At 39.1% G+C, this 27,362-nt stretch overlaps 1 protein-coding gene across 1 annotated transcript in view; it reads right to left on the minus strand.

Moving 5' to 3' along the window:
• Positions 1-258: 258 nt before the first annotated feature.
• LOC121324465 (sodium channel protein type 4 subunit alpha B-like) overlaps positions 259-27,362 on the minus strand; it is a 53,018-nt gene continuing 25,914 nt past the window's right edge. Inside the window, exons 13-26 of the mRNA XM_041266387.1 lie at positions 26,610-26,848; positions 21,394-21,567; positions 20,710-21,066; positions 9,111-9,551; positions 7,978-8,089; positions 7,607-7,761; positions 7,137-7,310; positions 5,764-5,886; positions 4,912-5,196; positions 4,647-4,700; positions 4,287-4,424; positions 3,947-4,051; positions 2,078-2,348; positions 259-1,737 (exon numbers count right to left, since the gene is read on the minus strand). Of these exons, the coding sequence (XP_041122321.1) occupies positions 554-1,737; positions 2,078-2,348; positions 3,947-4,051; positions 4,287-4,424; positions 4,647-4,700; positions 4,912-5,196; positions 5,764-5,886; positions 7,137-7,310; positions 7,607-7,761; positions 7,978-8,089; positions 9,111-9,551; positions 20,710-21,066; positions 21,394-21,567; positions 26,610-26,848 (3,812 nt within the window). The 3' untranslated portion in view covers positions 259-553. The remainder of the gene's footprint in view (positions 1,738-2,077; positions 2,349-3,946; positions 4,052-4,286; positions 4,425-4,646; positions 4,701-4,911; positions 5,197-5,763; positions 5,887-7,136; positions 7,311-7,606; positions 7,762-7,977; positions 8,090-9,110; positions 9,552-20,709; positions 21,067-21,393; positions 21,568-26,609; positions 26,849-27,362) is intronic.

Below are 27,362 nucleotides of genomic sequence, written 5' to 3' on the forward strand. Positions count from 1 at the left end.
ACACAGACAAATATAGCTATTACTAGATTCTATCTTTCTAAATGTATTTGCTATGAAAGAACTTCTATATAATACTATTCCTTTTTCTGGTAAACCTCCCCATTATTGTGGATCTTCCATGTCTATTGCAAGGTGTCACCACTAGGGGGCTTCTACTTTTTGGGATCTACTTTTTAGTGCCACTAGGGGAGCTTTACTTCTTTAGAAGCAGTAAGACAGCATTCTACAGCCACACAATGCTGATGGTGTCTGGTGGAAACCGTAATAACTCGGTACTCTTACCCCTCTAGTGGATAGTAAAAACAATATACACTTACAGCTTCAAATTAAGCATCTCGACATTCTACTCTTCGCTCCAAAATATTTTGTTGTATGTGCAACCTGGCCTACCCATGTTTGATTTATTTTAAAATGGCAAGTTCCAGGGATTCTTCCAGACTAATATACTAGCAATGCAGGCACAGACTTCTCCGACGTGAGGAACCAGCAGTCTGAGGAGGATGGCATTCTACACAGATACAACATGAAGACGAAGGCATTTCTTCTCTGTACGTTATACAATAGATTCCCTTATGTTTCCTCCTGAAGTAGTGGATGAAGCAGTGGTCTGTGGATCACAAAGTGGAACGACTTCATCTGTGACCTCCACCACCACCTTCGGAACCTCTGCCTCTGCTTTCCCATAGTTTTCACCCATCTTTTCTGCAATTAAACCCCCCTTTTCTGGACCCTCCCTCTCCTCCTTTGTGTCATGCCTGCCGTTTTGCATGTAAGGCGCTTGCTTCTCAGAGCGGTTTAGCAGGTGCCTCCTGTATGCTCGCTGTATGACGGTCGCGGCAACTTCCTCTTGTTTCCTCTTGAGGGTCGTGGTGATAGGCTCATAGGCAACCTCGGATGGATTGGAAGCCTTGAATTTCTCCTCCATGGATTCCTTCAGAGCAGCCATGTCTCCTGTGTCTCCAAGCACCTCTTTAGTTAGAGCAAACAGGATATCCAGGCAGTGAATTTTGTCCCCGGTGACCATGGGTAGGTCCATGCATATCAGTTTGATTTTGTTCGGCTTTGGTATCTTGAGCGGATCTAGGAGCGTGTCGCAAAAGTCGGAGAGCCTGCTGTATTCAATGAACTGGCTGGCATCGGGGTCAAATTTCTCCCAGATCTCGTAAAACATCTCAAAGTCGTCCTCACAAAGAGGATCGCTGCTTTCCTCTGTGGCCGCGTTGAAGTTTTCCAGGATGATGGCAATGTACATGTTGACAACAACCAGGAAGGAAATGATGATATAGCTGGTGAAGAATATCATGCCCATGCCCGGATTGCCACAGTTCCCTTTTACATCAGTCCCAGGGTGGTCAATAGTGGGGTCACAATCTGGAGGGCCGCTGTTTAAGATAGGGTTGAGGAGACCGTCCCAGCCGGCTGAAGTGGTGATTTGGAACAAACAGATTATACTGTTTCCAAACGTCTCAAAGTTAAATATGTCATCAATGCCTGACTCATGTTTTACGTAAGCGAAGTTTGACATTGCAAATATTGAGTATATGAACATAACCAGGAAGAGAAGCAGCCCGATGTTGAACAAAGCAGGAAGTGACATCATCAAGGCAAACAGCAGGGTTCGGATTCCCTTGGCCCCCCGAATGAGACGTAAAACGCGACCAATTCTCGCCAGTCTGATAACTCTGAAAAGGGTTGGTGAGACAAAGTACTTTTCTATGATGTCGGCCAGCATAATACCTGGAAGATAAAATAAACATCTGTTAAAACCTTTTCTGTTCAGCTCAGTAAAGGCAAGGGATTCTATTTAAAACACACATGAAGCTTGCTGAGAGGTTTCAGAAGGTGTTGAAGACAGATAATTGCTAATAATAACTGGTTTGATTTCAAATGCTTCATTTTCTATTTATCTTTCTTGTTTCTTCAAACCAATAGAAATATGTAGAAAATAAAACATTCTTAACCGACATCAAGCAATATTATCTGCCTGTGGGGAAAGATAATTATCTTGGTTAGCACCAGCGCTTATGTAATAAACTATGCAACAATTACACTCACATTGTCTACTTGCTGAACTTACCAACAACAGAAAGAATGACCACAACAAAATCAAAAATATTCCATCCCACAGTGAAAAAATAATGCCTCAGCGCAAATATTTTGAGGACACACTCTGCAGTGAAAATCACAATGAAGACCAGGTTGATATAATAGAGGATTTCTTCTTTCTGTGCACTCTGGTCATCTGTTTCAACCATCATGGTCACCATATTGAGGCAAATAAGGACCATGATGAAGATGTCAAACGCTTGTTTGGTGATTATATCAAATACCACTCCTTGGACTGCATTCTGTGTTGTTTTGAAGAGGCCAGACAGAATACATACAATAAAAAAAAACACAAAGCAAAAAGAAGAGGGATTATTTGATGTAATGTTCTGTTGCAGTTCATATAAAGTAACTAAGAAACACGATGGTGTGCAAAGGCATCTGGTCATTTTGTAGTTAACTCTAAACACACAGCATCAAGAAGTGAAGGATAAGACCATCTATGTAATACCTTTACTTGACAGCACTTCACACAGTCGCTCATTAATAAACCACTGATTAGTCATTGAAGCACACTGATGTGAAACAGTAGCTTTGTATTCTTAGTAAGATCAGAATCAGCACCAATTATTAATAAAATACCATGATGTGTAATTGGTCTTTCATTATTATTATTATTATTATTATATTATTATTATTATTATTATTATTATTATTATTATAATCATCTGCTCTTTTCAATGACGCAGCAATGCCAAGCTGTGGTGTAATAAACATGCTGTCTGGAGATACTTTAAAGCAACAGATTCCAATGAATTTCAAATGTTGTCCACTTAAGTTGTCTAACTAGTGGATTAAACAGGTTTACTCCACTTGATTGGACTAAAGTTAGTACACTTGCTAATCCCGATTGTAGCGTACCAGAAATGAATCGTCACAGGTGGATCATCTGCTAAATCACACTAAACAAGATCCCAATTGCAGTGTGCCAAGTCAGATTCGTGATTGATCCTGTTCAAGTGGATTAACTTGGTACTGTTTATAGGGTAACTAACTTAGTACACTTGCTCGTCCTAAGCATTTATTGCTTCCATTTTTTGCGAGACGGCTGCATTTTTCCTCTAAAATGACAAGTACATCCGAAAACTTTATTCTGTACATTTCTTATGTCCGTCACATTCAGGCAGTCAGATCCATGAGATTAATGTATTGCATATATATATATATATATATATATATATATATATATATATATATATATATATATATATATATATATATATATATATATATATAGGCCTATATTTAATTTAATTCCAAGTTCAAGTTTACATGTAACCATTGGATTAATTTGTTATTCCACCAGGGGGCCCGTACAAGGGGGTTGTGCTGGATATTGTCATTTCTCGGTGGGTTGTTAGGCACAAGATGCAGTGCTTTTATAAAACTGATTTATAAACGTTTTACAAAAAACAAAGGTTTCTACAGGGTTAGTAACATTTTGAGGTATACCCTTCCACAACAAAAAAAATAGGCTCTATGAGCTAAAAATAATATTAAAGTAAAACTTTTTTGTTTGTTTGTTTCAATAAAAGCAGTATATTTTATTTAATAAAGACTTTATTAAAAAAACAAAAAAATGAAAACCCTTGCTTAGTTCTTAGATCTGTGAGGTGCCTGCCTTGTTGCATATTCTACATAACTTTGTTAGGTAACTCACTCCCATTGGCTTCAGAAAGCCAGTCATTTACGCATTTAACAGCCCAATTTGTTTGTTTTGTGGTTTTCATTTGTTTTTCTAGCTCGTCAATGTTACATTGTTGTACCTTTGAAGAGAGTGAGTGCGTGGTAGTAAAGGAGAAGAGAGAAAGGTGAGTCGAATGGGCTGTGCTGTTCGTACCTGTGGTCTTGGAATAGGCTTTTGTGGTTTCTTCGAACCAAGCTTTTTCATGGCATTGTAGTACTTCTTCTGCTCTTCTGTCATGAAGATGTCCGTCCCTCCAAAGTATAGTAAAACAAAACACAAGTTATTATGATTGCATACATTATAATGCGTTGCAAAAGCCAGCTAATAAAGACCAATACATCAACAAGCTATCCTCTGTCTATAGGTGAGTAAATATTAGAAGTATACATGGATCAACAGGTTATATTTCACTGAAGTGGTCTGTACAAGCACGGATAATCAATAATAATCAATTCCTGTATGGATATTCATTGTGTGTTGTGGTGATACTTATCTTTTTCTTTTGCTGATTGAAGTTGTCAATGATGACACCAATGAAGAGGTTGAGAGTGAAGAAGGCTCCAAAAATGATGAAAATGACAAAGTACATGTACATGTAGAGGTTGATTTCATAAGATGGTTGTTCCTCAATCTAGTGAGAAAAAAAGACGAATGTTCTGTGCTTTTCCACATTGTAACAATTCAACAAGGCCATGTCTTCTGTAAATTACCACAAACTATCTCTATGTGCTGCATGCGGCTATGTGTAGCACATAAATACCTTCAACATTACACTCTATATGAAGAAGACTCTATGTGACACTGATATACTTCATATATTTCAATAAATAATTCCTGTAAATGTTTTTCTTACCTTCCGAGAGTCGACTGCAGCATACATGATGTCCATCCAGCCCTTGAAGGTTGCCTAAAAAAATTAAAAACAAGAAGACATAATATGACCACCAGTAAACTGTAATGCAGTGGGGTTTGATGCATTAAAAGGTTTTTTTTTTTTTTTTTTTGCAGAAATCAGTAAAATATGTTATTACCCTGTAAGAACATTTCCTAAATAATGTTAAACAACAACAAAAAATCAACTTTTTTTTTTAAACCAGGTATCATTCCTCATTACTTACCACTTGCAATAATGAAAGGTATCCCATCCCCACATTGTCAAAGTTAACCTTCATATTCATCCAGCGAACTTCAGTGAAATTTTGTTCTATTAACTCCAGACACTGAGTCTTGTTGTTGACCACCAAAGTACTAAATAATTCTTCAGAGGTGACATTAACACATTTGTAGTACTTCCCAGCAAACATGTTGACTCCCATGATGCTGAAGATGAGCCAGAAGATGAGACAAACCAGCAGGACGTTCATGATTGAGGGAATGGCACCGACCAAAGCGTTCACCACAACCTGCACACAGTTAGAAGATTCAGCAAATCAGGACTCACAATCATTTCATATTTGTTTAAGAACCTGAAGAGTTAAGTTCCATTAATTTAATGGAAGCAAAAGAAAGACAAAACTCAGTATCGATTTCAAAATCAAAATAGTGAATACCAAGTTTCCAATGTTACAATAATTAGCAAGAAGAAATGATTAAGGTGCATGAATGAGTTCTTAAATGTGCTTGTTAATATGGGAACCTTTGTATTAAGAACTATAAGAACATAAGAAAGTTTACAAACGAGAGGAGGCAATTCAGCCCATCTTGCTCATTTGGTTGTTAGTAGCTTATTGATCCCAGAATCTCATCAAGCAGCTTCTTGAAGGATCCCAGGGTGTCGGCTTCAGCGTATTATCAATGTATAGTTAGTTGGATGAATATGCATATTTTATTTCTGTGTTGACTCTTTGTAAAATGGAAACTTTGGCGTGCTGCATGTTATGAATAACTGGCAAATCAAGCTTTATACAGTACTCATGACCACCACTGTTTGTTACCACTGTATGTTTCAGTTGATTTATGGTGTTATTTACCCTCATGCCCTCAAACCGTGACAATGCTCTCAAGGGTCTCAAAGCTCTCAGCGTCCGTAGGGATTTAATGGGTCCCAGTTCAGAATACCCCATTATGTTTGCTGCTAAACTGATCAAAGAAACCTGTAAGGAAGAGTGATAATGATAATATAGTCATACACAGAATGAATAACATTTTGGAGTAAGAAAAGTCAGCTTTACGACATTTTTAACCTTTAAAGAGTAAGTAGCAGGGTTCAGAAAAAATACAGCGTTACACGTCCCCACGTATTGCTGCAACTTTTTAAATAACATACCTGTAATGTTTCTTTTTGTTGTTAACATCCTGACAACCTTTTACACTTATAACTTTAAAGGATGTTTCAAAGCTCTTTTCAACATGCCTGCTATATGCATTGGAGTTTGAGATCTGCCCTCTCTGCAGGAAGAGTGATTTAAATAAAAAAAAATAACAAGTGCTCTGGCTTTCCTGTCCCGTACCACATCATGGGTCGTTATTGCTGTGTTACCTGTTTGACAGTGTGGGCAGTAATCCTTACACTATCAGTGCACTAGAGCTGACATTTTGAAAAGAGCTTTGAAATAGACTTTAAAGTTATAAGTGTAAAAAGTTGACAGGAAGTTAACAATGAAAAGAATTACAGGTGTGTTATTTAAACAGTTGTAGAAACGTGTGGGAACATGTAACGCTGTATTTTTTTTTTTGGAACTCCACTGTTTACTGTTTATGTATGCTAGTTTTATTGATATCTCTAGTTTAGGTTTGCAAACTAAGAAAGACAAAGATGCTTAGTCAGAATAAGTCTGGTCTTTATAGGGTGAGAATAGTTTATCCTTTAAATATTCTAATAGTCATAAATGTGATATAGGCTATTATAACGCTATTGTATGTGTACTATCCAAAAATGAGTTTCCCCACAATGAAATATTTTTTTATTAGTAAAACTGGATAATACATGTTAGCCATTCCAATGGTGTTATTTACAAGTTAACTACTGTTGAGATATATAAAGTAAATATCCATGTACAGATACTTATATTAAACCCTGATCCCAGCATTAATCCATCAGGAAAAGAAGCTCATTTGTATGTAACCGATGTACAACATGGCATGTACAAAACAAGTTTGCATTTCTCAAATGCAACACCTGATTAGTTTGCAAAGTCTATGAAAACTATGTGTCCAAATGGAACTGATATATGTCATGACTCTGACCGTCTTGAGTTTCAGGAAGTAGAGTTATCTTTAGCTATTATATTAACCCCTTCTTTTTAGCAACTGCTAAAGTAAAGCATCTCCCAACAGCTGCTTTATAGATGCTTAAAAGCAGAGATGTCACTGGTTCAAAATCAGCAAACTAAAAAATACTTACATCCACAATGAGAAAATCGAGCCAGCACCAAGCGTTCGTGAAATATGTCTTGAAACCATATGCAGTCCACTTTAAAAGCATTTCCATAACAAATACATAGGTGAACACTTGATCTGCATATTCCAAGAGGATCTTTATCACCTTTCGCTGTTCAATATATATGTCTTCAAATGCCTGCAAATGAAAAACAGGAAGTGGAAATGTACAGGGAATGGAGAGAAGTTTTGAAACATGTAATATTTAGCACATCCTTTTATGCATCAGATCACTGATTAATACATCCTTCATGTGTTATGTAATGTATAAAAGCTTAATGTGATTTTCAGTCATGCTGGTAAGACAGCAGATATAAAATGCAGTGAAAAAAATAATATTGGCATATTTAACAGAGAACATGACTGTGGGACACATGAGCTTTAAATGTGTGTTTCCAGTATGTCAGATTACTGACTCTTAGAGACAAATCATACCAGTGCACCGCTGCTCATCAGAATCATAAAGATGATGAAGGTTTCAAACCAGTTGTGCTCCACAATTAAAAAACAGGTCTTTCTTAAAGTCCACCAATTCTTTCCTTTGCCTTGTGTGATGTCAAAAGTCAAACATGGCCATCGCCGGATGCAGCCTACACAGTGGAAACACAGAACAGCTGTTATTTGTAAACATTTTTGAGGACCATAATAATCCATAGCATGTGCAGGGATTCAACCCTGATTCCTGGTGGATTCCTAGCAAAACCAGACCACAAGACAGTACTTTTAACACCACACAATAACAACAGCAATCTCAAACTACTGAGTGTCTGTTAGAGCAGGGGCCCTCTCTGAAGATGGCACAATACCTTCTGTGAAGCATGCTTCTGGTTCTTCAGCTTCAGGGGTCTCCTCTGTAACTACCTCCTCTGGAGCTTCAGGAGGCTTGCAATCATCCGTGCCTACATCTCCTTTCTTCTGCTACAAGGGAACAGGATTTCAGATGATGAGTTTTGGAAGGCATCACCCTAAAAGCCGTCGTTCAGCAGTAATGCTGTCATTATTCTGTATAAAGCTAAAAATGAATGATTATGGCTAACAGTATCATGAAAAAGTACCTGAAGTAAAATATATGTGCCTGAAAAGATAGACAGGAGCATCCATATATCCTCAGATTGCTTTCATCCCATTTAGATCACAAATTCCTGGGATATATTTAGTTTATTGTTGGTGCTTATTAAAGGTGACAGAGAATGGCTCTGGCTATAGAGATGCCTCAATCCTGTCCCGAGTCCTGTTATTAGGCCACATTCTATGCTGGTCTTGTAGTGTGGACTAATGTCCTCTGTGTCTTGGTTGAGACTACCACACTCATCCACTTGTGACATGATCAGGTTTCAAACCCGAGCCTCCAGGGGTGAGAGGAATTTGAAGCTAATGGATTATCCTTCTGTGCACTCAAGCTTTTTATTTTTAAAAGCAAATACTGTATATGCATGCATTAGAATTTGTTCTGAAACTTATGACTTCTGCTGGAAATCTGCTCTATATTTTAGTTACTAATGCATTCTGTGTTCGAAACATGCTCAAGTGGGATACAGGTACAGTACTTTAGTGTCCTGGGTGATTGATGGTAATGTGCAGACTTCAAACTGCAGATGCTGTTTTCTCTTCTGCATTACATACTGAATTATGGATTTAGACACACATACAGGACAGTTTGTGGTTCATTTGATACTGACACCAGCTGATAATAACAGCTCAACTCAAAATAGCTTTCCATTTGGGATATATTCAACAGTCAGATGTTCCATCTTAAGATGGGGTGGAGACTGGACTGACAATCCCAGAGTATTGTATTGTATATAAAAGTCCCTTATAATAATTTATTTCATTTTTAATAAATAATATAGTAATTCTAACAGACTTCAAGCAAAGTGTTTGTCATTTATGGGTGTCTTTAAGTCACAGGTATTGTAAATAATATTATGAATATTCTTACTTGTTTAGTTTCTTCAGTCTCATAGTCTGAGCTAACATGGTCTTCATCTGGACTTTCAAAATCAGATTCAGCAAGAGCAATTGGGACACTAATGGTCAAGTCAGAATTAACCAGAAATCCTGTGCGGTCTACTTCTTCCACTACCTGCGTGTCCTTCCCAGACACGCCATCCACACACTTCAAATCTGACTTGGGGTCCTCTCCCGAGACCATGTGATTGAGCACAAAGTTATCCTTCTTCAGATCATCCTCTTCCTCCTTTGGCTTTTTGTCCAGCATGCTCTGAATGAGCCCCAAGGCTGCGTTTTTCACAAAGTCGATACCCCTAGTAATCCTGCCGATGGCAATCTGCAGGTTATTCATTTCACCATCTTCGTCGCCGCCGGCGAGGTTGTCGCCACTGAAAGAGCTAAGCAGCAAGGCTAAAAAGAGGTTCAGAACCTGCAAACAAGATCATACAGGTGTGTTTTACAAAGCAATGCAATGTACAAACCCCTATTTATGTTACAAAAGCTTTTAAAGAGTTTACAAGGAAACTACAGGACTGTATTTTATTTTCGACAAACACTGGGCAAACGCTTGGTCTGCTATTGGTGGAAAATGTGGGATAATAATACTCAAAGTGCTTCCACTATACTCTTAAGGCCCACAAGAGGACAGGCCCCAACCATCCAGCTACATTAGGTACATTGTTTTAAAGATATCATCAATCCCAGGAGTTAATAGAAGTTAATCCTATTTTTGATATTAATGATTTATTGAATGGAACAAACATTATGCAATGGCCTATTCACACACATAACAAAGCTGTAGGACTTCATAGAGAAGATGATGTATAGGTGAGCTACCAGGTAAATGTGATTGTTCTTGTCAAATATTGCTCATTAATCTTACATGATGATTGCACAGTAAAGATTTATGTGCTTCCATATTGGCCTGAAGTACTAATAAATATTGTCTGCCATCCATGTCGAGACAGCTATCTTCAGTGCTAAAACTGTATCATTAGTTTGCCGGTTCCTTTTCTCACATTTAGACAGAGATCATGGTTACAGGTTCTAAGTATGCTGACTTTTTTCATTCCAAGTCGGTGTTATGATTCAGCGGAGGCCCTAAATAAGGGTCTGCGAAGCCGCAGAAAGAGCTTGTGTGATTTCACACATGGAAAGAAATATATTTTCAATGTATTGCCTTTATAAATGGCATGGTGTACGGGTCATAGATTTTAACTATACAGGACATATCTTCATGATGCAAGTGGTGGACATATACAGATGTAAGATACTCAGTCACATAGCTGAATGCACTGTAAACTCTAACACTCTACATTTAGTGTCCCATTTACTAACAGAGAACGCATTAATTTAAGTGCACATTGTTTGGCTAATTTACATACCATATCATGCATCCTACATGTAATGTGCACAATAATGTCAGAGACTTAAAAGCCCCAGCAGTCCAGGTGTATCTTTTGATCAGTAGCTTATTGTGAAGTTAAAGGTGGAGGTGGCTTACATTCACCGAAAATGAGTGATCAACAGATACAGCACTGAGCAGGGGACAGGCAGAGACAACGTAAAGTAAAACTGCACTGCTTACCATTTCATTTGAACATGTATTACTTGTTTGATGTAAAAAAAAATAATAATAATAAATGCATAATGCATAAGGCCTGCCTATTAGTTTCTAAAATTACATTGATGTAGCGTTTTGGAATTCTTCAAAACAACCCGCCTCTTAAATATAACACACTTATTCAGCATGTGCAGTCTGCATTGTATGAGTGACATTCCCATTAAGCCAATCGCAGCTCACAGAGGTAGTAAAATAGCCAATCAAATAGCACACAGGATCTGTTTCCTCAAGCACACAGCGCACATAATTTTTAGTAGGATAGCGAAGAGAAGGCTTGTTTATAAACTATTTATTTTACTTTGTATAAAATTTAAAATCAGTAACAAAAAAGTAATTGGAGATTTGACAGAAGCAAAAGGTGGAGGCGGAACACAGAAGATTCCAAAATCCTTAGCCAGATGATTATTTGCTCAAAGAATAATTTTGATGGCAAAACAGTATGTCAGATAGATGTATTTATTCTCATTAGTGAATTAAACAAACAGATCTGTTGAATTGATTCACTAAACTGAATGAATCAAAACGTATTGAGTCAGTAAAAAGAATCAAACTGTACATCACTAGTTTTCAGGCCAGAAAAATAGCTTGCCTATCAGTGGTTAAAGTCTGGTTCCCATACACACTAATAAATGATCACTTTAATGCATGCACTAAATGAATGTAATTTAGTAAATACCATGTGAATACAGCTCAACTCATTATTGTGAGCTGGATGCTCATTTAAATACATCAGCATGCATTACAATAAAAATCACATATTCTTTCTGATTACCATAGTATGGCATAATAAAATTGGTGTGCGCCATAATATGCCCACTATTTCGCGTGATAATGAATAAAATTGCAATGGTAAATATGAAAATGATTAACGTGCCCAGTAACTGCAATTATAAAGTTTAGTGCCCTTTTGTAAATGAGGCCCTTATAATGTCTGTGAGATCTCACACTCAGCAAGTCAATGACAAAGAATTCTGAAGCTGAGGGAACACAAAGCGAGTTTTTCAGGAACAGTGGATTGAAACCTAGCTCCCAGAGACTGGGTAACCTAAACCCCTTCACACTGGCATGATCTACCTGGGTCAGAACCTACCCGGGCAGGACCCGGTTTCATGCGGGTCAGCAACGTGATTTCACACTGCGATACGCGTATCAATGCCCTGGAAGCAACTTGTTACTGAAGCTTCCATCCAAGCTTCTCTGGATTGAACCGTCGGTCCTAATGTTGATTAGAGAAAATGTTTCTTCATCCCTGTTGCAATCTGGCTCATGGTGTGTCTCAAGTAACAAAAATATGGCCAAACAGAAAAAACAGAAACGTTCCTTGCAGAAGTGAAACTTTCACACAGGCATGGCTGTTATTGCGTCGGCTCACGAAGGGCCGTGAAGTATTTTGTCTCGCTCAACCCGGGTCAAAGCATGTCAGCCCACATCCTGAGGTGGGTCACTGGGACCTGGGTAGGAGTGTCAGTGTTTAGGCAACTGTTGTATCAGATCCCAAGTCTCCTCTGGTGTGCCTGCAGTGGCCTGAAACCTAGTCTCCTGAAACCAAGTTTCAAGCAACAAAGTGGCTTTGTGTTCCCTCAGCTTAAATGTTTATAACACAACAGAATCTACATAAACAGAATAAGTATGTTAATGTCAGCTTTGTCTGCTTTTTATTTAGATTGAATGACTTATGTTTAGAACAGTTTAGAACAGTCTAATCAATTTGAGGGTGTACTTTCTTTTGAACTCTGTATGACAGACCCAACACTTCACTCACAGAACTGACATCAAAGAGTGTGCGAGTAATACTCTCTCAGCTTGATTAAAGTTAGCCACCGAACACTTGGAAACATACAGTGTTTGGTTAGAGGTTTATGACTTGTGGCAACTTTGGACACGCACAGTTAATATACTGTTTTATAAATATTTAATGAACTTCCAATGACTACAGTATACATATATTACCTGTGCTTGACACTTCTACACATTTAAAAAGCACACTGGATTCATGAACATATCCACACAACACACAACATCATCTTCATAAGCAAGTATTAACATTCATGGGGTTTCCATGTGAATTCATTTGGGTTTCTGTTCGCTCAATTTATTTTACTCGAGTAAACCGGGCTTTTCACCCAACGTCGTGCAAAAGAATGGGGAAGGTGGGGGTTGATATGTAAGTTAGCTATGCGTAAAGTACTTGTGCTGTTTTTGAAGATTACTGGTGGAATTTTGTGAAAATGTGGTTTCCATGCACAGAGAACTGGTACACGAGTGAATCTAAGCTGCTGTAATAAAGCAAAATACAACGTGCCTGGATGGTTAATAATGTGTTTTACTGCACTTGCCCAAATTGTTTTTCAAATGTCATTAGTAGTGAATACTGTTTCAACTAATGTATCTTACGACTCATTAACTAAAAATAAACTGAGAGGTATAAAATTAAACTGACCAACACGTATTGCAGATCATCATGGCTGAAAAAAAAAGATATATATATATCACTTTCATTCAGTAAATACAGCATATAGGGGATCAGGTGATGCTGCATATACTACCCTGTCCAGACGGCCGACAGCTGCTGAGGAAGCATTCAACACCACGCTTGGGCAAATACGGGTAGTGGGCATTTATAAGGGAGGTGGCAGATACTGATGAAACGGACTGAAGTGCATTAATTTGTTGCCAAAATTGCCACTGCCTGCTGTATCCTGCACAAACTCTTGTCAACAACAAAATGAGGTGTTAAGGAATGAGTAGCTGCCTATGTGACAGACGGGGAAGGTTACCAGTCTCACGAGAAAAAAAAGTGGCACTGCCTTTCACAACAAGCCCAAAACAAGCACATGTTAGAGTATGGGTGTTTATGCAAATTACAACCAGCGACTCAAAAACAAGCCCAATTCCACAGGGCTTGGAAACTGTGAAGGTTACCTCAGCCGTCAATTTCAGTTGGACAGCAGCGACCTGAGGAGGCTCGTGCTGTCAGAGATTCTCTCCTTTTAAGTTGTGTTCGATTTACCATTGTGTAATTACATGTTAATGATGCAAACAAATAAAACACAATCAATACGTTAATTTGCAATTTTATTTGGTCAGTTCTGAGAGGGCGTCAACAACTTGTTGGTATATGTTGTTGTGCTGTTTTGAGCGATCGAGCTGGCTCGTGATATCCAGTTCACCAACTATATTTATTAACGTGGAGGGCGGACACGCGTTGTCTTTGGACATAGCTGGGATAAAAAAGGACGGGAATTAATTCAGTTACATTTAAGCAGCTCACTTGCACTTCATGTTTAACTTTAGCGTAGTTTTTACAGCAAGGGTGTTCTCAAACAGCTGCTTTAATACTATAACAAGGGCATTAACACAGTTCATGGCAAGTGGATTTATACAGAACTGTAAACCAACAAGAGATATACAACATGACAGTCCAGACAGCAAAAAACAATAATAAAAAAAAGCTGCCCGCCTTATCATTAAGCTGAACTACACCGCTGCTAACCATAAAACTGCCCTTCAGCCATTACTTTCTGCCGTCTTGGAATCCACAGTAACAACTCACCCGCTTGCAATATTTATAGTTAAGGATAAACACGCTCATTAACATTTATAGGTGAAATGCGGGTTTCCATGCGAAACTGGGCGCGGACTTTCCATGTGTTTTGTCATTTACATGAGTAAATGAGATTTACCCTATCCCTCTCTTTGACCATTTTTTCGGCCACAAACCTGATTTACCCAAACGTGCATGCGCATCGGCATTTCATGTGTCCTCTTGCCTTATATCTTCTATTTTTTATACACACAGCTGTTGGTGTCTATCCATTGGTTCCAGGAGATGGGAATTAATACATACCCAAGGTCAGAGCTGCTTTTACTGGCTCATGTCATTGACTTAAATAGAACCCTTTGAATAAATAGCATGCCTCCTATCCATTAATGTTTGTGTTCAGTACTGGGACTAGCCAAAGGGGTGGGGTAAGAAGCCCTGTTGGTTTTGGCACAGGATTTCCAGAAGGACTTTGTTACTTCATAGAGAGGGTTATTTCCTCTTCTCTCTATGAATAACCCAACAGGAAATACAGTCTGTGACATTAATAGTAAAGAACAGTTTGGTTCCCACCATGAATATGAAGCTTTATAATTATCCTCCAACAGCAAGCTTGCAGGCACTTCCTTTTTTGAAATGTTAGGAGCAATGTCAGGCTGATATATGTGTTTTCAATAATAATTCATTACAGGCCATGAAAGAGGAAATTATTTTATTGTAATTGCAGTATACCCTTGGACAGGTCATTGCTGCAATCCAGGTGTATTGCCAAGTGCTGAAAAATGCTCTAAAGTAAACTGGTCCTCCAAAGTCACCTCGAACCTACAGGCGTCTCTGATACTGGAAACGGAAACTGTTTTTTGTATATTCTATTTAATACTGATAGTCTGCAATAGCTATAAAAAACAGATTACATGGATGCTCAGTCAATTCAGTGGTTATCAATCATAATAATTTTCTTCAAACAGCAGCCGAGGCACAGACCAGAGCTTGAACCCAAACACCATATAAGGCTTTTAAGTTATACTGATGTGCTGGTGACGAAAACAACTTTCCTGGCAAATTTGGAATAACATTTCTTCACAATGTCTGCAGCTGTTGCATTTTATAAAAAGGGAGATCTGATTTCTGATGCCGCCTTGGACCTATTTAACTAGATGATCCTCAAGACACATTAATGCAGCATTTCAAATGCTGGTAGCGCTGAACCCAGTTTCTGGGTTAGAATACTATGCACCTTAGGAATCACATTGCTGACCTCCCTAAAAATCTATGCAGCCACTATGACCAGTTTAAACCACCCAGAAATGAGACACCTTGACTGCTCAATTCTCCAATTTACATTTCATCCAGATCTTCAAACATTCAATCATAAATACTGAGGTAAAACTAAGTAGACACGCATTTTGGCAATTCCTTGAAGATTGTTACTGTATGACGGCATTAAAAGGCATTAGCGCAAAAGTTTTTTGGGATTAGACACATCTTTTAAAGCCCCCCTGGATGTTTTTCCATGGATTAGCATTTGTGATGAATTGCAGATAGACATGATCATGAAACAAATAGTCTAGTCTGCTAATGTCTGTATGTCAGTAAAAACAAAATGACAAGGTTGGCAGCCCTGACCTGATTACTCAACAATGTACAGTTTGTTGGGTTTTTTTTTGTTGTTTTTTTTAATAGGCCTATATATTTTTGTGGACTATAGTGGACCTACAGTTAGTGGACACAAGTTTGAGCACCCTCCTATATAGAAGTATCACGTTTTTTTTTTTAAATTGGATAACAACCAACATGTGGTATTCTTGTCCATATTATAACTGTTGTATTTTTATTCAGTAAATCAGGAAAGGTGGTCATCAAGCTGCACTATGGGATTTGACGTAGGCTTCAGGTTTTTCCAAATTTATTTTGAAATGTATTCAGCACCGCCTTCAATTAAACTATTTCTTTCAGATTCAGTCAGTCGTTCAGTTCAGAGCAGTGCGTCAAACTTTCGTCATAATTAATAACTAGAATTGGGTGTAATTCACTGTTTCTGATTAAGCCCATGTATAATAACTTGAAAAACCAAAATGATACGTTTTGCAAATTGTTGGAGCGTGAGCTAAGCTTATATAGATAAGTCTCTGATTTAGCTGGCAGTGGTAAATCAAGAGCAGCACTGACAGATTTTTGGAAGTAATCAGTAAAAAGCAGCCAAATTGTGTTTTTTTATACCAGCCAAAAACAAGCACTTTTAGATTTAAGATTTAATATATATTACAGAAGCACAAATAAGTGACAATTAAAAAAAAAAAAAAACACAGGCAAGTAATGTTATAAACTATTTATTTATTTATATATCTGTTTTGCTTGTTTTTTTTTTAGATGAAATGCGATAGGTCCAGGGCGGGGAAAAAAAATTAATTTAGAATGTAGTGTAAAATTAAATTGTCCAGAACTATCGAAAGATAGTCTTTAAAAATAAATTTAAAAAGCAAAAACAATTCTAATTCTACTGATAGTCCAGCAGACATGTGTAAGAATTGAGACTTTGATGATAAAAGCGTGAAAATTGGTGCACAGTTTGACATTGACTAAACATACTTTTTTGAGGCCATCACAGGTTTGTCCTATGATGGCCATGGAGGCCATGTTACTAAATTGCTGGTGTGACTTCATCAAAATACTTCCATGTATTCCATGCCATCTTTCTACCCCTGCCTCTGAAGGATGACACAAAGTCACACCCAGTGAACGCATGGAACACGGGCAAGGTTTGACACTTGTCAGGATCCAGTGCTCTAGCCATCTCATGAGCTGCTACAGATCTGAAGCTCCTCCCTGTGGCAAAGGCAACCCACAGCTCAGTGATGTGGAGGTGCTGGACTGATGCCACTGCTAGAACTAACACATCAGTGCCGGTTGTGACTATCAACACCTTACTATAGCCTTGATTCACAGCATGTTGCACATGAAGCAGGATGTGTGTGTCTGCCTCCTCGTGTGTGCATGGAGCAAGACCGGTGACATCTCTGGGCTGAGTACAGAGTACTTCTTTGTGATATGTGCTGATGGCTTGACTGTCGGTTTCAAGTGCTACTGCTTTGGTACTCAGGAAGAACAGCTCTGTCTTGTTTTCTTCATTTCTCAGAAACCCCTGCCAGTTTGCAGGAAGTGCACTAGATGGCTCCATGCATCTCCAAATTCCCTTTCCCCTCTTGCACAGTGTATATGCCTTCAAACTATCTGGTCCATACTCACCCATACAACATCTACCTGCTCCATACTCACCCATACAACATCTACCTGTCCATACTCACCCGTATAACATCTACCTGATCCATACTCACCCATACAACACCTACCTGCTCCATACTCATCCAAACAACATCTACCTGCTCCATATTCACCCATACAACATCTACCTCCTCCATACTCACCCACACAACATCTACCTGGTCCATACTCACCCATACAACATCTAACCAGCAAGCATGTTGCAGCTGAAATGTGATGTAAGGAAGGAACACATGTGTTGCATAATCAGAGAAAGTCTTTGCCGTGCCAGGTCTCAGCATTTTTACTACATCTGCTCCATCAAGGCTGATGACTTCTGCACCACTAGGACTGGGGACATTTTCTTGTGAAGGAATCAGACCTTCCAAGCAGCCTCAAGATAAGACTTTGTACCAAGTCTCAGCTTGCCCACATCTCACAATGAGGGTGGACATGTCTTGAATTCATGCGCAAAGATTTAATCCAGATCCTCATCACGTATCTGGCAAGCAACATATAGCCTAGAAAAGGGAGAACAGTCATTCTTCAAGGAAGACAGATGAAGTTATGTTCCTGACTTCTCCCGCACTGGAGGCTGACTGAAGAGAGGGAGGTTATTCCCCTTGATGGAATCTGTAATGGGCTTTATTTGGTTCACAAGCTGCTTGTTGACAAACAGGTCATACTGCTCTTGTCCAAGCTCCTCAATCTGGTGTACAGTGTCCATGTGCAAGGTCTCTGCTGTCCGGTACAAGGAGATCACTGCAGCTATAATTGAATGGATTTCCCATGCCTTCTATGACACAAGATAGTAATCTGATATCTCTGAAAAATGCCATCATCTGCTCATGATGTCGAAGTTCTGTCCTCTTCTGTCTCTTCTCCATTGGGCCATCCAGCGCCGAAGAGCTGCAGGGTTCTTGTGACAGAGAAATAATGAATCTTGGTTATAAATCTCCATCCCGACCTGTGAGGCCACTGTGTAAAGGGAACAGAGTGCCCCAGACTGAATGGTCTGAGAATTAATTCCAAGGGAAAAATGGAAGTCGGACATCTAGAAAGGGATCGGAGCTACTGTACACCAAGGCATCACCCCAGAAGGGAAGCGATGTGGCAACTGCGAATTGGAGGAGAAACGATTGTACTTGTTAACCAAGGGGGCATGACTGACGGTATAAAAGGGGACATGGCTAGGTGATCTGTTCCTTTTTTTATGGTTAAGGTTGAACCGAAAAAGGAGAACTGTAAAATAACTGAGTGTTTTGTTTGTTTGTCGTGTCTAATTATACTTGTTTGTTCTTGTTATACAGCTAACACAATCCGTAGCTGTCGCTTAAGGCCATCACCAAACCCAGACAACACTTCACAACTATACATGAATAAATTGTATTTCACCACTAGCACTTTAGCACTCACTCTGGAATAGTGATTGCCTAGAATTATTCTTTGAGGTCGCCAGACTGGGATTATAAATAAACATTTCTGTTCGGATCATGAACTTTGTCTGTCTTCTATTTTTGTAATCACATCACCTCTAAACCTGTGCACTGCAAACCACTTTTCCACAGTTCTCCATCAGGCCTACAGCTCCACTGTCACCTTTCACTGAAGCATTATTCTGCTGTGGGCCTGGTCAATTGCAATAGCAGAGAATGCACGTGCTGTCTTCTTAACTGTAAAGTTTCCCATGAGAAGCTCTGAGCGGCTCTGTCAGTAAAGTTTCTCATGAGAAACTCCCATGAGCAGCTGTGTCAGTACACCAGTCTTCCAGTGACATCATATTCTGTCTTTCTTCCCCTTGCACCTTGCCCGTTCCCTCCAGCACAAGCATGTCACACAGAAATTCATGAGAGCTCATTGGTGGCCATTTTGTAAAATGTCTGCCATGGCCTTTATAGGATATATCTGCAATGGCCCTATAGCCAAAACAATGCATTAGGGCCTGCCCTAACTGTGTACCAAAATCACAATTCTTCCATATTTTTCACATATCTGCTAGACTATGATATAGTTCTTAAGTTGAGCGTTTGTGCAATTCCTAATTTTAAAGAAGGGGGAGTGATGTGATATACTATACAGGGCATCGTGGTGACTGAAGTTCTACACTGTGTGATCGAATCGAAAGGAATAGAGAAAAGCCAAAAAATAACCAAAGCACCAATGACAACACTTACCCGCTTGATGCTTTCAAAACAAGCCCAATTTGGCTGGAAAAACAGCAATCTGGCAGCACTGATCAAAGGGGAGTCATCTAAAAGTTGCATGCGAGACCCCCTCAAGTTCAATGTAGAAATAAAACGTGAATTAGTTAATTTGTTTGAGAAAAATCTATATTTTGATTGGCATTCCGGTACTTTCATTGTAGGACTGCATCACTGATTGTAGTACAGTGTTTTCAGCACAAAACTGAAAAGTTTTTAATTGGTGTCCAGTGCTGCCTACTAATATTGCTGTTAAGTGTAACTAGAGTAGCACATGAACACTATCTGTAGTGCAGTGAGAAGTGCGGCAGGATACAGTAACTCATTACATATGCAAATAAGTACAATTATAAAATGGCCTGGATAAATTAAACGGCATTATTGGCTTAACAAGATCACATGACCTTGCAGCAAGAAATTTCTTCTGCAAGGTTTAGGGGCGAATCACCTCTGAAGATCAATCAGTTTCGACTGCAATCTAAAATCGGGGTGAAGATCGGTTGCATTGGCAGGGTATGACAAAAGAAAAATGGAATGCAGATTTCCGTAGTGACGAACTAAAACTGAACAAAAGAGGTCCTGTGCATTAGCAATAAAAGCCAATGTCTGGCTTCAATGCAGGGAGTTATGTCCTCACAGGCTCCAATCTAGGCTGCTGGTTGACAAAAAAAAACAGCATTTTATGAATAAAGTTCATATAAGAGTTACTATGATGTTAAACTGTGCTGTTTCTTTATGTATCCAATAATTAGCTTTATATATGAATCCCAAGCAAAATTACATAACAGTGGCCTTGGTGCCCTCTACAAATGTAATGAACTGAAGGCCATTTTGGCCTTGCCCTTTTTGTTGCCAATTTAGAGCCCTGTTGCTGTATGTACTAAAGTAATAAATAAGCAATAAAGTGATGAACAATGAGAAGGTATGGAAATGGAAATGTGATATCAGACAGGGTACTCACCACCAAGTTCCCAATCACCATGACCATCATAAAGAGGACCAGGCAGATGCCCTGTCCTGCCACCTCCATGCAGTCCCACATGGTCTCAATCCACTCCCCGCACAGGACTCGGAATATAATCAAGAAGGCATGAAAAAAATCATTCATGTGCCAACGAGGCAGTTCACAATCTAGGCTGATCTTGCAGACGCAATCTTTGTAGGATTTTCCAAAAAGCTGCATTCCTACCACAGCGAAGATGAAAACGATAATGGCCAAAACCAAAGTCAGGTTGCCCAGAGCACCCACGGAGTTGCCAATGATCTTAATGAGCATGTTCAGGGTGGGCCAGGATTTTGCAAGCTTGAAAACACGAAGCTGTGTGGCACGAAAAGGGACAGAAGGGGTCAGAGTTATTGTCTGCTTAGAGTAAAAAGGATTAAGTAAAACGTGACATTCATGAATAGAAAACAATTAGGTTAATGTTATCTTCAGGTTTCATGATTACTAAAACTTCAATGAATTTATCAAAACGGGAACATATCTTTTACACTTAATTTTACTTTCACAAAATATTGCAAATTGAACTCTAGCATAAAAATCTTGATAAATACGTGACTAGGCGATTTACACTCTCAAAACTTATACTGTTAAATAAAATACAATAGATAAGCTCACTTGCGCTGTTAGAGGTTTTCAACTTACTAAACGGAATGACCGCAGCACTGAGAGACCCTCGACATCTGCAAGCCCCAACTCTACCAAACTCAGAGTGACAATGATACTGTCAAAGATGTTCCAACCAGTCTGAAAGTAATAGTAGGGATCCAGGGCAATGAGTTTGAACACCATTTCAGCAGCAAAGATTCCAGTAAATACCTAGAAAATAAGTATGCAGTGTTAAGGATAGTATATATGACAAGGCAAGTCAAAACCATACATTAGCTTGGGAGTGAGATTGTATTCCACAATTATAATATAAGCTTTTTATTATTATAGTGGTGTTTATCACACCTTCCAAGACCTTCCAAAGATCATCTAAGCTGCTGGGATTCTTTTTTACTTTTTCTTGAGATCTGGGCTTTGAGGGGGCCGTTCCATGCATTGAAGGACTCCAGCTTCCTCTTTCTTTGCAAATACATTTGAATTATTCCAGCATAGTGGGTTAAAATATGTTTGTACTTTGCTGCAGTCAATATGCCAGCTATTTTCAGCAATTTTCCAACACCACTTGAGTCTATGCTCTCCCAAACTTGAATTGAACCTTCTCCATGCTTAATTGCTGGCTTCAAGCAAGGCTCTTTCTAAGTTTCAGTTGTTCATCGCCTCACATGCTGTCTTCGACTGTTTGTATATGTACTGGTGCACAAGAAATAAATGGGTCTGTGTAGCACGAGTGTTGTTAAAATATCTAGTTGTATTCAGGTACAGGGATTGCACAATCACTCCACGTGCAGATAAAGTGTGTAATTGTATGTGAGCACAGGGAATGCACGTGCTGGGATTCAAGTGAATAATTCATTAGTAATTGAATCTCTGCACAGCTGTATATATACAGGCCTGATGCACTCACTCAGGGTTGGTTGTTGAGAGAGAGAGAAAGAGAGACACACACATATTTTACAAACTGTTTTGTTTAAATCTTATTTGTTTTGTAAATAAAAAGCTAAGTGCGTAGCGGCTCAGTTTAAACCCCAGTCTGCTATGTTGTGCTGCAATTACTACCTGGTCTGACGTGCATATATATATATATATATATATATATATATATATATATATATATAAAATGTAAATGAGCCGTCACTCACGATCGTTCGTTGCCCCTTTAAAATGAGACTCAGCACACAGAAAATTGAGTTTAAAAAGCGTGGATGTGCTATTTTTTAATAATCAAAAATAAACAAACAAAATAAACACTTAGCTCCTTCGGAGCACTGACTATACACTTTTCAGGAACCTTGTCTAAATAAGCCAGACAGCTAAGCTGTTTACCAGTTAAAAACACACAGTTTATCAAAGCAAAAGGAACACACCTTTCAGTGACGGCTCGGCAGCAGGGCACACCTCCTGCTTCCTTCTACTCTGCCTCTCAGTGCGGACTGACTGCACCCCTTACATACCCTGCACCAGCTTCTAATTTACAATAACTTCCAGGTGCAGGGAATAATTAAACAATTAAACTAATTAAACCCTCTCAGAGAGTGACGAGTGATATATATATATCTATATATCCTATATATATATATATATATACATACACACACACACCACACACCGTGAAAAAGTATTTGTGCCGTGAAAAAGTATTTGTCCCCTGTCTGATTTTCTGTATTTTTGCACATTTTTCACGTTGAATTTGGTCAGATCTTTTTGTGAGTTATACTAGTATATAGAGGGAGTCTGAGAGAAAAAAAAGACCACCACAGTTTGGTGCTTCTTTCATTTGTTTGGTGTGCAAGGTAATTAAACATGTAATCTTAAGGTGTGGAAAAGTTATTGCCCCCCTAGTTAACTCCATCTAATTAAAGGAATAATTAGGGTCAGGTTTCAATACTTTGGTTAACAATCAGGCCTGATTTGGGCCAGCCCAGTATAAATCTGACTAACTTTGGCCCTTACCATCAGAGTGAAGTTGTCAGCACACAGGTTATAGAAGCACATCATGCCACAATCAAAAAAAATTCCTGAAGACGTCCGCAAAAAGTTGTTCATGTCTATCAGTCTGGAAAGGGTTACAAAGCCATTTCTCAGGCTCTGGGGCTCTACCATACCACAGTCAGAGCCATATTGTCCAAATGGAGAAAGTTTGGGACGGTAGTGAATTTTCCCAGGAGTGGCCGTCCTGCCAAAATTTCACTAAGAGCAAGGCATAAAATCATCCAGAAAATCACAAAGAACCCTAGAACAACATCCAGGGATCTGCAGGCCTCTCTCGACTAGGCTAAGGTCAGTGTTCATGACTCCACCATCAGAAAGACACTGGGCAAAAATGGGATTCATGGCAGAGTAGCAAGACGGAAACCACTGCTCACTAAGAAGAACATGAATGCTCATCTCAAGTTTGCCAAAAAGCACCTGGATGATCCTCAAGAGTTGGAACAATGTTCTATGGACAGATGAGTCAAAAATTGAACTGGCCAACATGGGCCCAGTGTCATGATTTGGGGATGCTTTGCTTCAGAACCATGAATTCTGCTATGTATCAGAGAATTCTACAGGAGAATATCAGGCCATCTGTCCATGAGCTGAAGCGCAGCTGGATCATGCTGCAAGACAATGATCCGAAACCAAAAAGGTCTGCATCTGAATGGTTGAAGAACAAGAAATCTAAAGTTTTGGAATGGCCTCGTCAAAGTCCAGACCTTAACCCCATTGAAATGTTATGGCACGACCTGAAATGAGCAGTTTATGTGCAAAAACCCACAAATATCACTGAGTTGAAGCAGTTCTGCATGAAGGAGTGGGCCAAAATTCCTCCACGTCGCTGTGAGAGACTGATGAATAACTACAAGAAGCATTTGGTTGCAGTTATTGCTGCTAAAAGTGGTGTAACCAGTTATTGAGTTTAAGGGGGAGTTTACTTTTTAACATGGGTGCATTGGATGTTGCATAACTTTCTTTAATAAATAAATGAAATAAGTATCAACATTTTGTGTTATTTGTTCACTCCGTGTCCCTTTTATCTAATATTAGATTTTGGTTGAAGATCTGATAACATTCAGTGTCAAAAATATGCAAAAATGCAGAAAGTCAGACAGGGGGCAAATATTTTTTCATGGTACCGTGTGTGTGTGTGTGTGTGTGTGTGTGTGTGTGTGTGTATATATATATATATATATATATATATATATATATATATATATATATATATATATATACAGTACTGTGCAAAAGTTTTAGGCAGATGTGAAAAAATGCTGTAAAGTAAGAATGCTTTCAAAAATAGACATGTTAATAGTTTATATTTATCAATTAACAAAGTGCAAAGTGAGTGAACAGAAGAAAAATCTACATCAAATCCATATTTGGTGTGACCACCCTTTGCCTTCAAAACAGCATCAATTCTTCTAGGTACACTTGCACACAGTTTTTGAAGGAACTCAGCAGGTAGGTTGGCCCAAACATCTTGGAGAACTAACCACAGTTCTTCTGTGGATTTAGGCAGCCTCAGTTGCTTCTCTCTCTTCATGTAATCCCAGACAGACTCAATGATGTTGAGATCATGGCTCTGTGGGGGCCATACCATCACTTCCAGGACTCCTTGTTCTTCTTTACGCTGAAGAGAGTTCTTAATGACTTTCGCTGTATGTTTGGGGTCGTTGTCATGCTGCAGAATAAATTTGGGGCCAATCAGATGCCTCCCTGATGGTATTGCATGATGGATAAGTATCTGCCTGTACTTCTCAGCATTGAGGAGACCATTAATTCTGACCAAATCCCCAACTCCATTTGCAGAAATGCAGCCTCAAACTTGCAAGGAACCTCCACCATGCTTCACTGTTGCCTGCAGACACTCATTCGTGTACCGCTCTCCAGCCCTTCGGCGAACAAACTGCCTTCTGCTACAGCCAAATATTTCAAATTTTGACTCATCAGTCCAGAGCACCTGCTGCCATTTTTCTGGACTCCAGTTCCTGTGTTTTCGTGCATAGTTGAGTCGCTTGGCCTTGTTTCCATGTCGGAGGTATGGCGTTTTGACTGCAAGTCTTCCATGAAGGCAACTTCTGACCAGACTTCTCCGGACAGTAGATGGGTGTACCAGGGTCCCACTGTGTTCTGCCAATTCTGAGCTGATGGCACTGCTGGACATCTTCCGATTGTGAAGGGAAGTAAGCATGATGTGTCTTTCATCTGCTGCTGTAAGTTTCCTTGGCCGACCACTGCATCTATGGTCCTCAACGTTGCCCATTTCTTTGTGCTTCTTCAAAAGAGCTTGGACAGCACATCTGGAAACCCCTGTCTGCCTTGAAATTTCTGCCTGGGAGAGACCTTGCTGATGTAGTATAACTACCTTGTGTCTTGTTGCTGTGCTCAGTCTTGCCATGGTGTATGACTTTTGACAGTAAACTGTCTTCAGCAACCTCACCTTGTTAGCTGAGTTTGGCTGTTCCTCACCCAGTTTTATTCCTCCTACACAGCTGTTTCTCTTTAAGTTAATGATAGCGTTTCAACCTACATATTGAATTGATGATCATTAGCACCTGTTTGGTATAATTGTATAATCATACACCTGACTATATGCCTACAAAATCCCTGACTTTGTGCAAGTGTACCTAGAAGAATTGATGCTGTTTTGAAGGCAAAGGGTGGTCACATCAAATACGGATTTGATTTAGATTTGTCTTCTGTTCAGTCACTTTGCATTTAGTTAATTGATAAATATAATCTATTAACATGTCTATTTTTGAAAGCATTCTTACTTTACAACATTTTTTCACATCTGCCTAAAACTTTTGCACAGTACTGTGTATGCACACACACACACACACACACACACACACACACACACACACACACACAGGGGAAGGCTGTAGCAGAATCTGGGTATATAGATGTGTGTGTGTGTGTAGGTATGAGAACCGTTAATCCATTTTTGATGAGCCATGGTAAAGTTGTTCTTTAGCACAAGTGAAAATATTATGGAATATCAGCAGACTGGTCTCTGTCTTAACGGAAGCCAGAACAGTCCAACATTAATAAAACACTGAACGCTTTCTTAAGGAGGCAGTGTGGTCCAGTGCTTGTAACCAGAAGGTCACTGCTTCAAATCCCACCACTGACTGACTCACTGTGTGACCCTGAGCAAGTCACTTAACCTCCTTGTGCTCCATGCTGCAGATGAATTGTTATGGAAGGTGATAACATCTATAACTATGAAAGGCACTATATCTAAAAAAAATGTATATTGTTGTTATTCTTACCAGGTTTCCCACGGAGAGCATTTCCTCAAAATCAGGACTCATGGGGTAGTGCTCCATAGCCATGAAAAGGGTGTTGAGCACAATACAGATTGTGATTCCGAGATCCACAAAGGGGTCCAGCACCACAAACTTCAAAAACTCTTTAAATTTGACCCACAGCGGGCAGCAATCCCAAATCAGGACCACAGTGGCAAATTTGTACCACCAGGGGGGGCACTTCTGCTGAACCTCTTCCCTCTCTGTAAATAGATGTATATAAAGCTAGTGTAAATTTAGTTAACACTTTATTCATTGAAAGAACACATTTATTGTAATTGCGTAGAAATAAAAGTTACAAAACAGGAAATATGTTAGATTCATTTTATACATTGGCAGAAACGTGACCTAGTAAAAAAAATCAAGGTTATCAAATGTTTTTGTATTAGCACTAATTCTCACATGGGGTCTATTCATAAAGGCTTAACGCTTGTCGAAATGAGAAAACAGGAGGACATGATCGGACTGCGTCCATAGCCACCTATTAAACGGCAGTTGCTATTTATAAAAGATAATGGAGATGTGTCGTTAAGCCCCGACGATCTTCGTCTATGAAGGCATGTTTTAAACAGATTGAGAGAAAGCTTACCGATGACCTCATTAGCATAAAGCTTTCATTGGTCCTGAGCGTCAACCTGCTATTCATAAGAGCCTGCAAAATGCTGTCGACAACTTACTGAACACTGAGTGGAGTCTAAGCTAAGGAGAGCATCAAAA

This window comes from Polyodon spathula, chromosome 12, assembly GCF_017654505.1.
Source record: "Polyodon spathula isolate WHYD16114869_AA chromosome 12, ASM1765450v1, whole genome shotgun sequence".
Lineage (NCBI taxonomy): Eukaryota > Metazoa > Chordata > Actinopteri > Acipenseriformes > Polyodontidae > Polyodon > Polyodon spathula.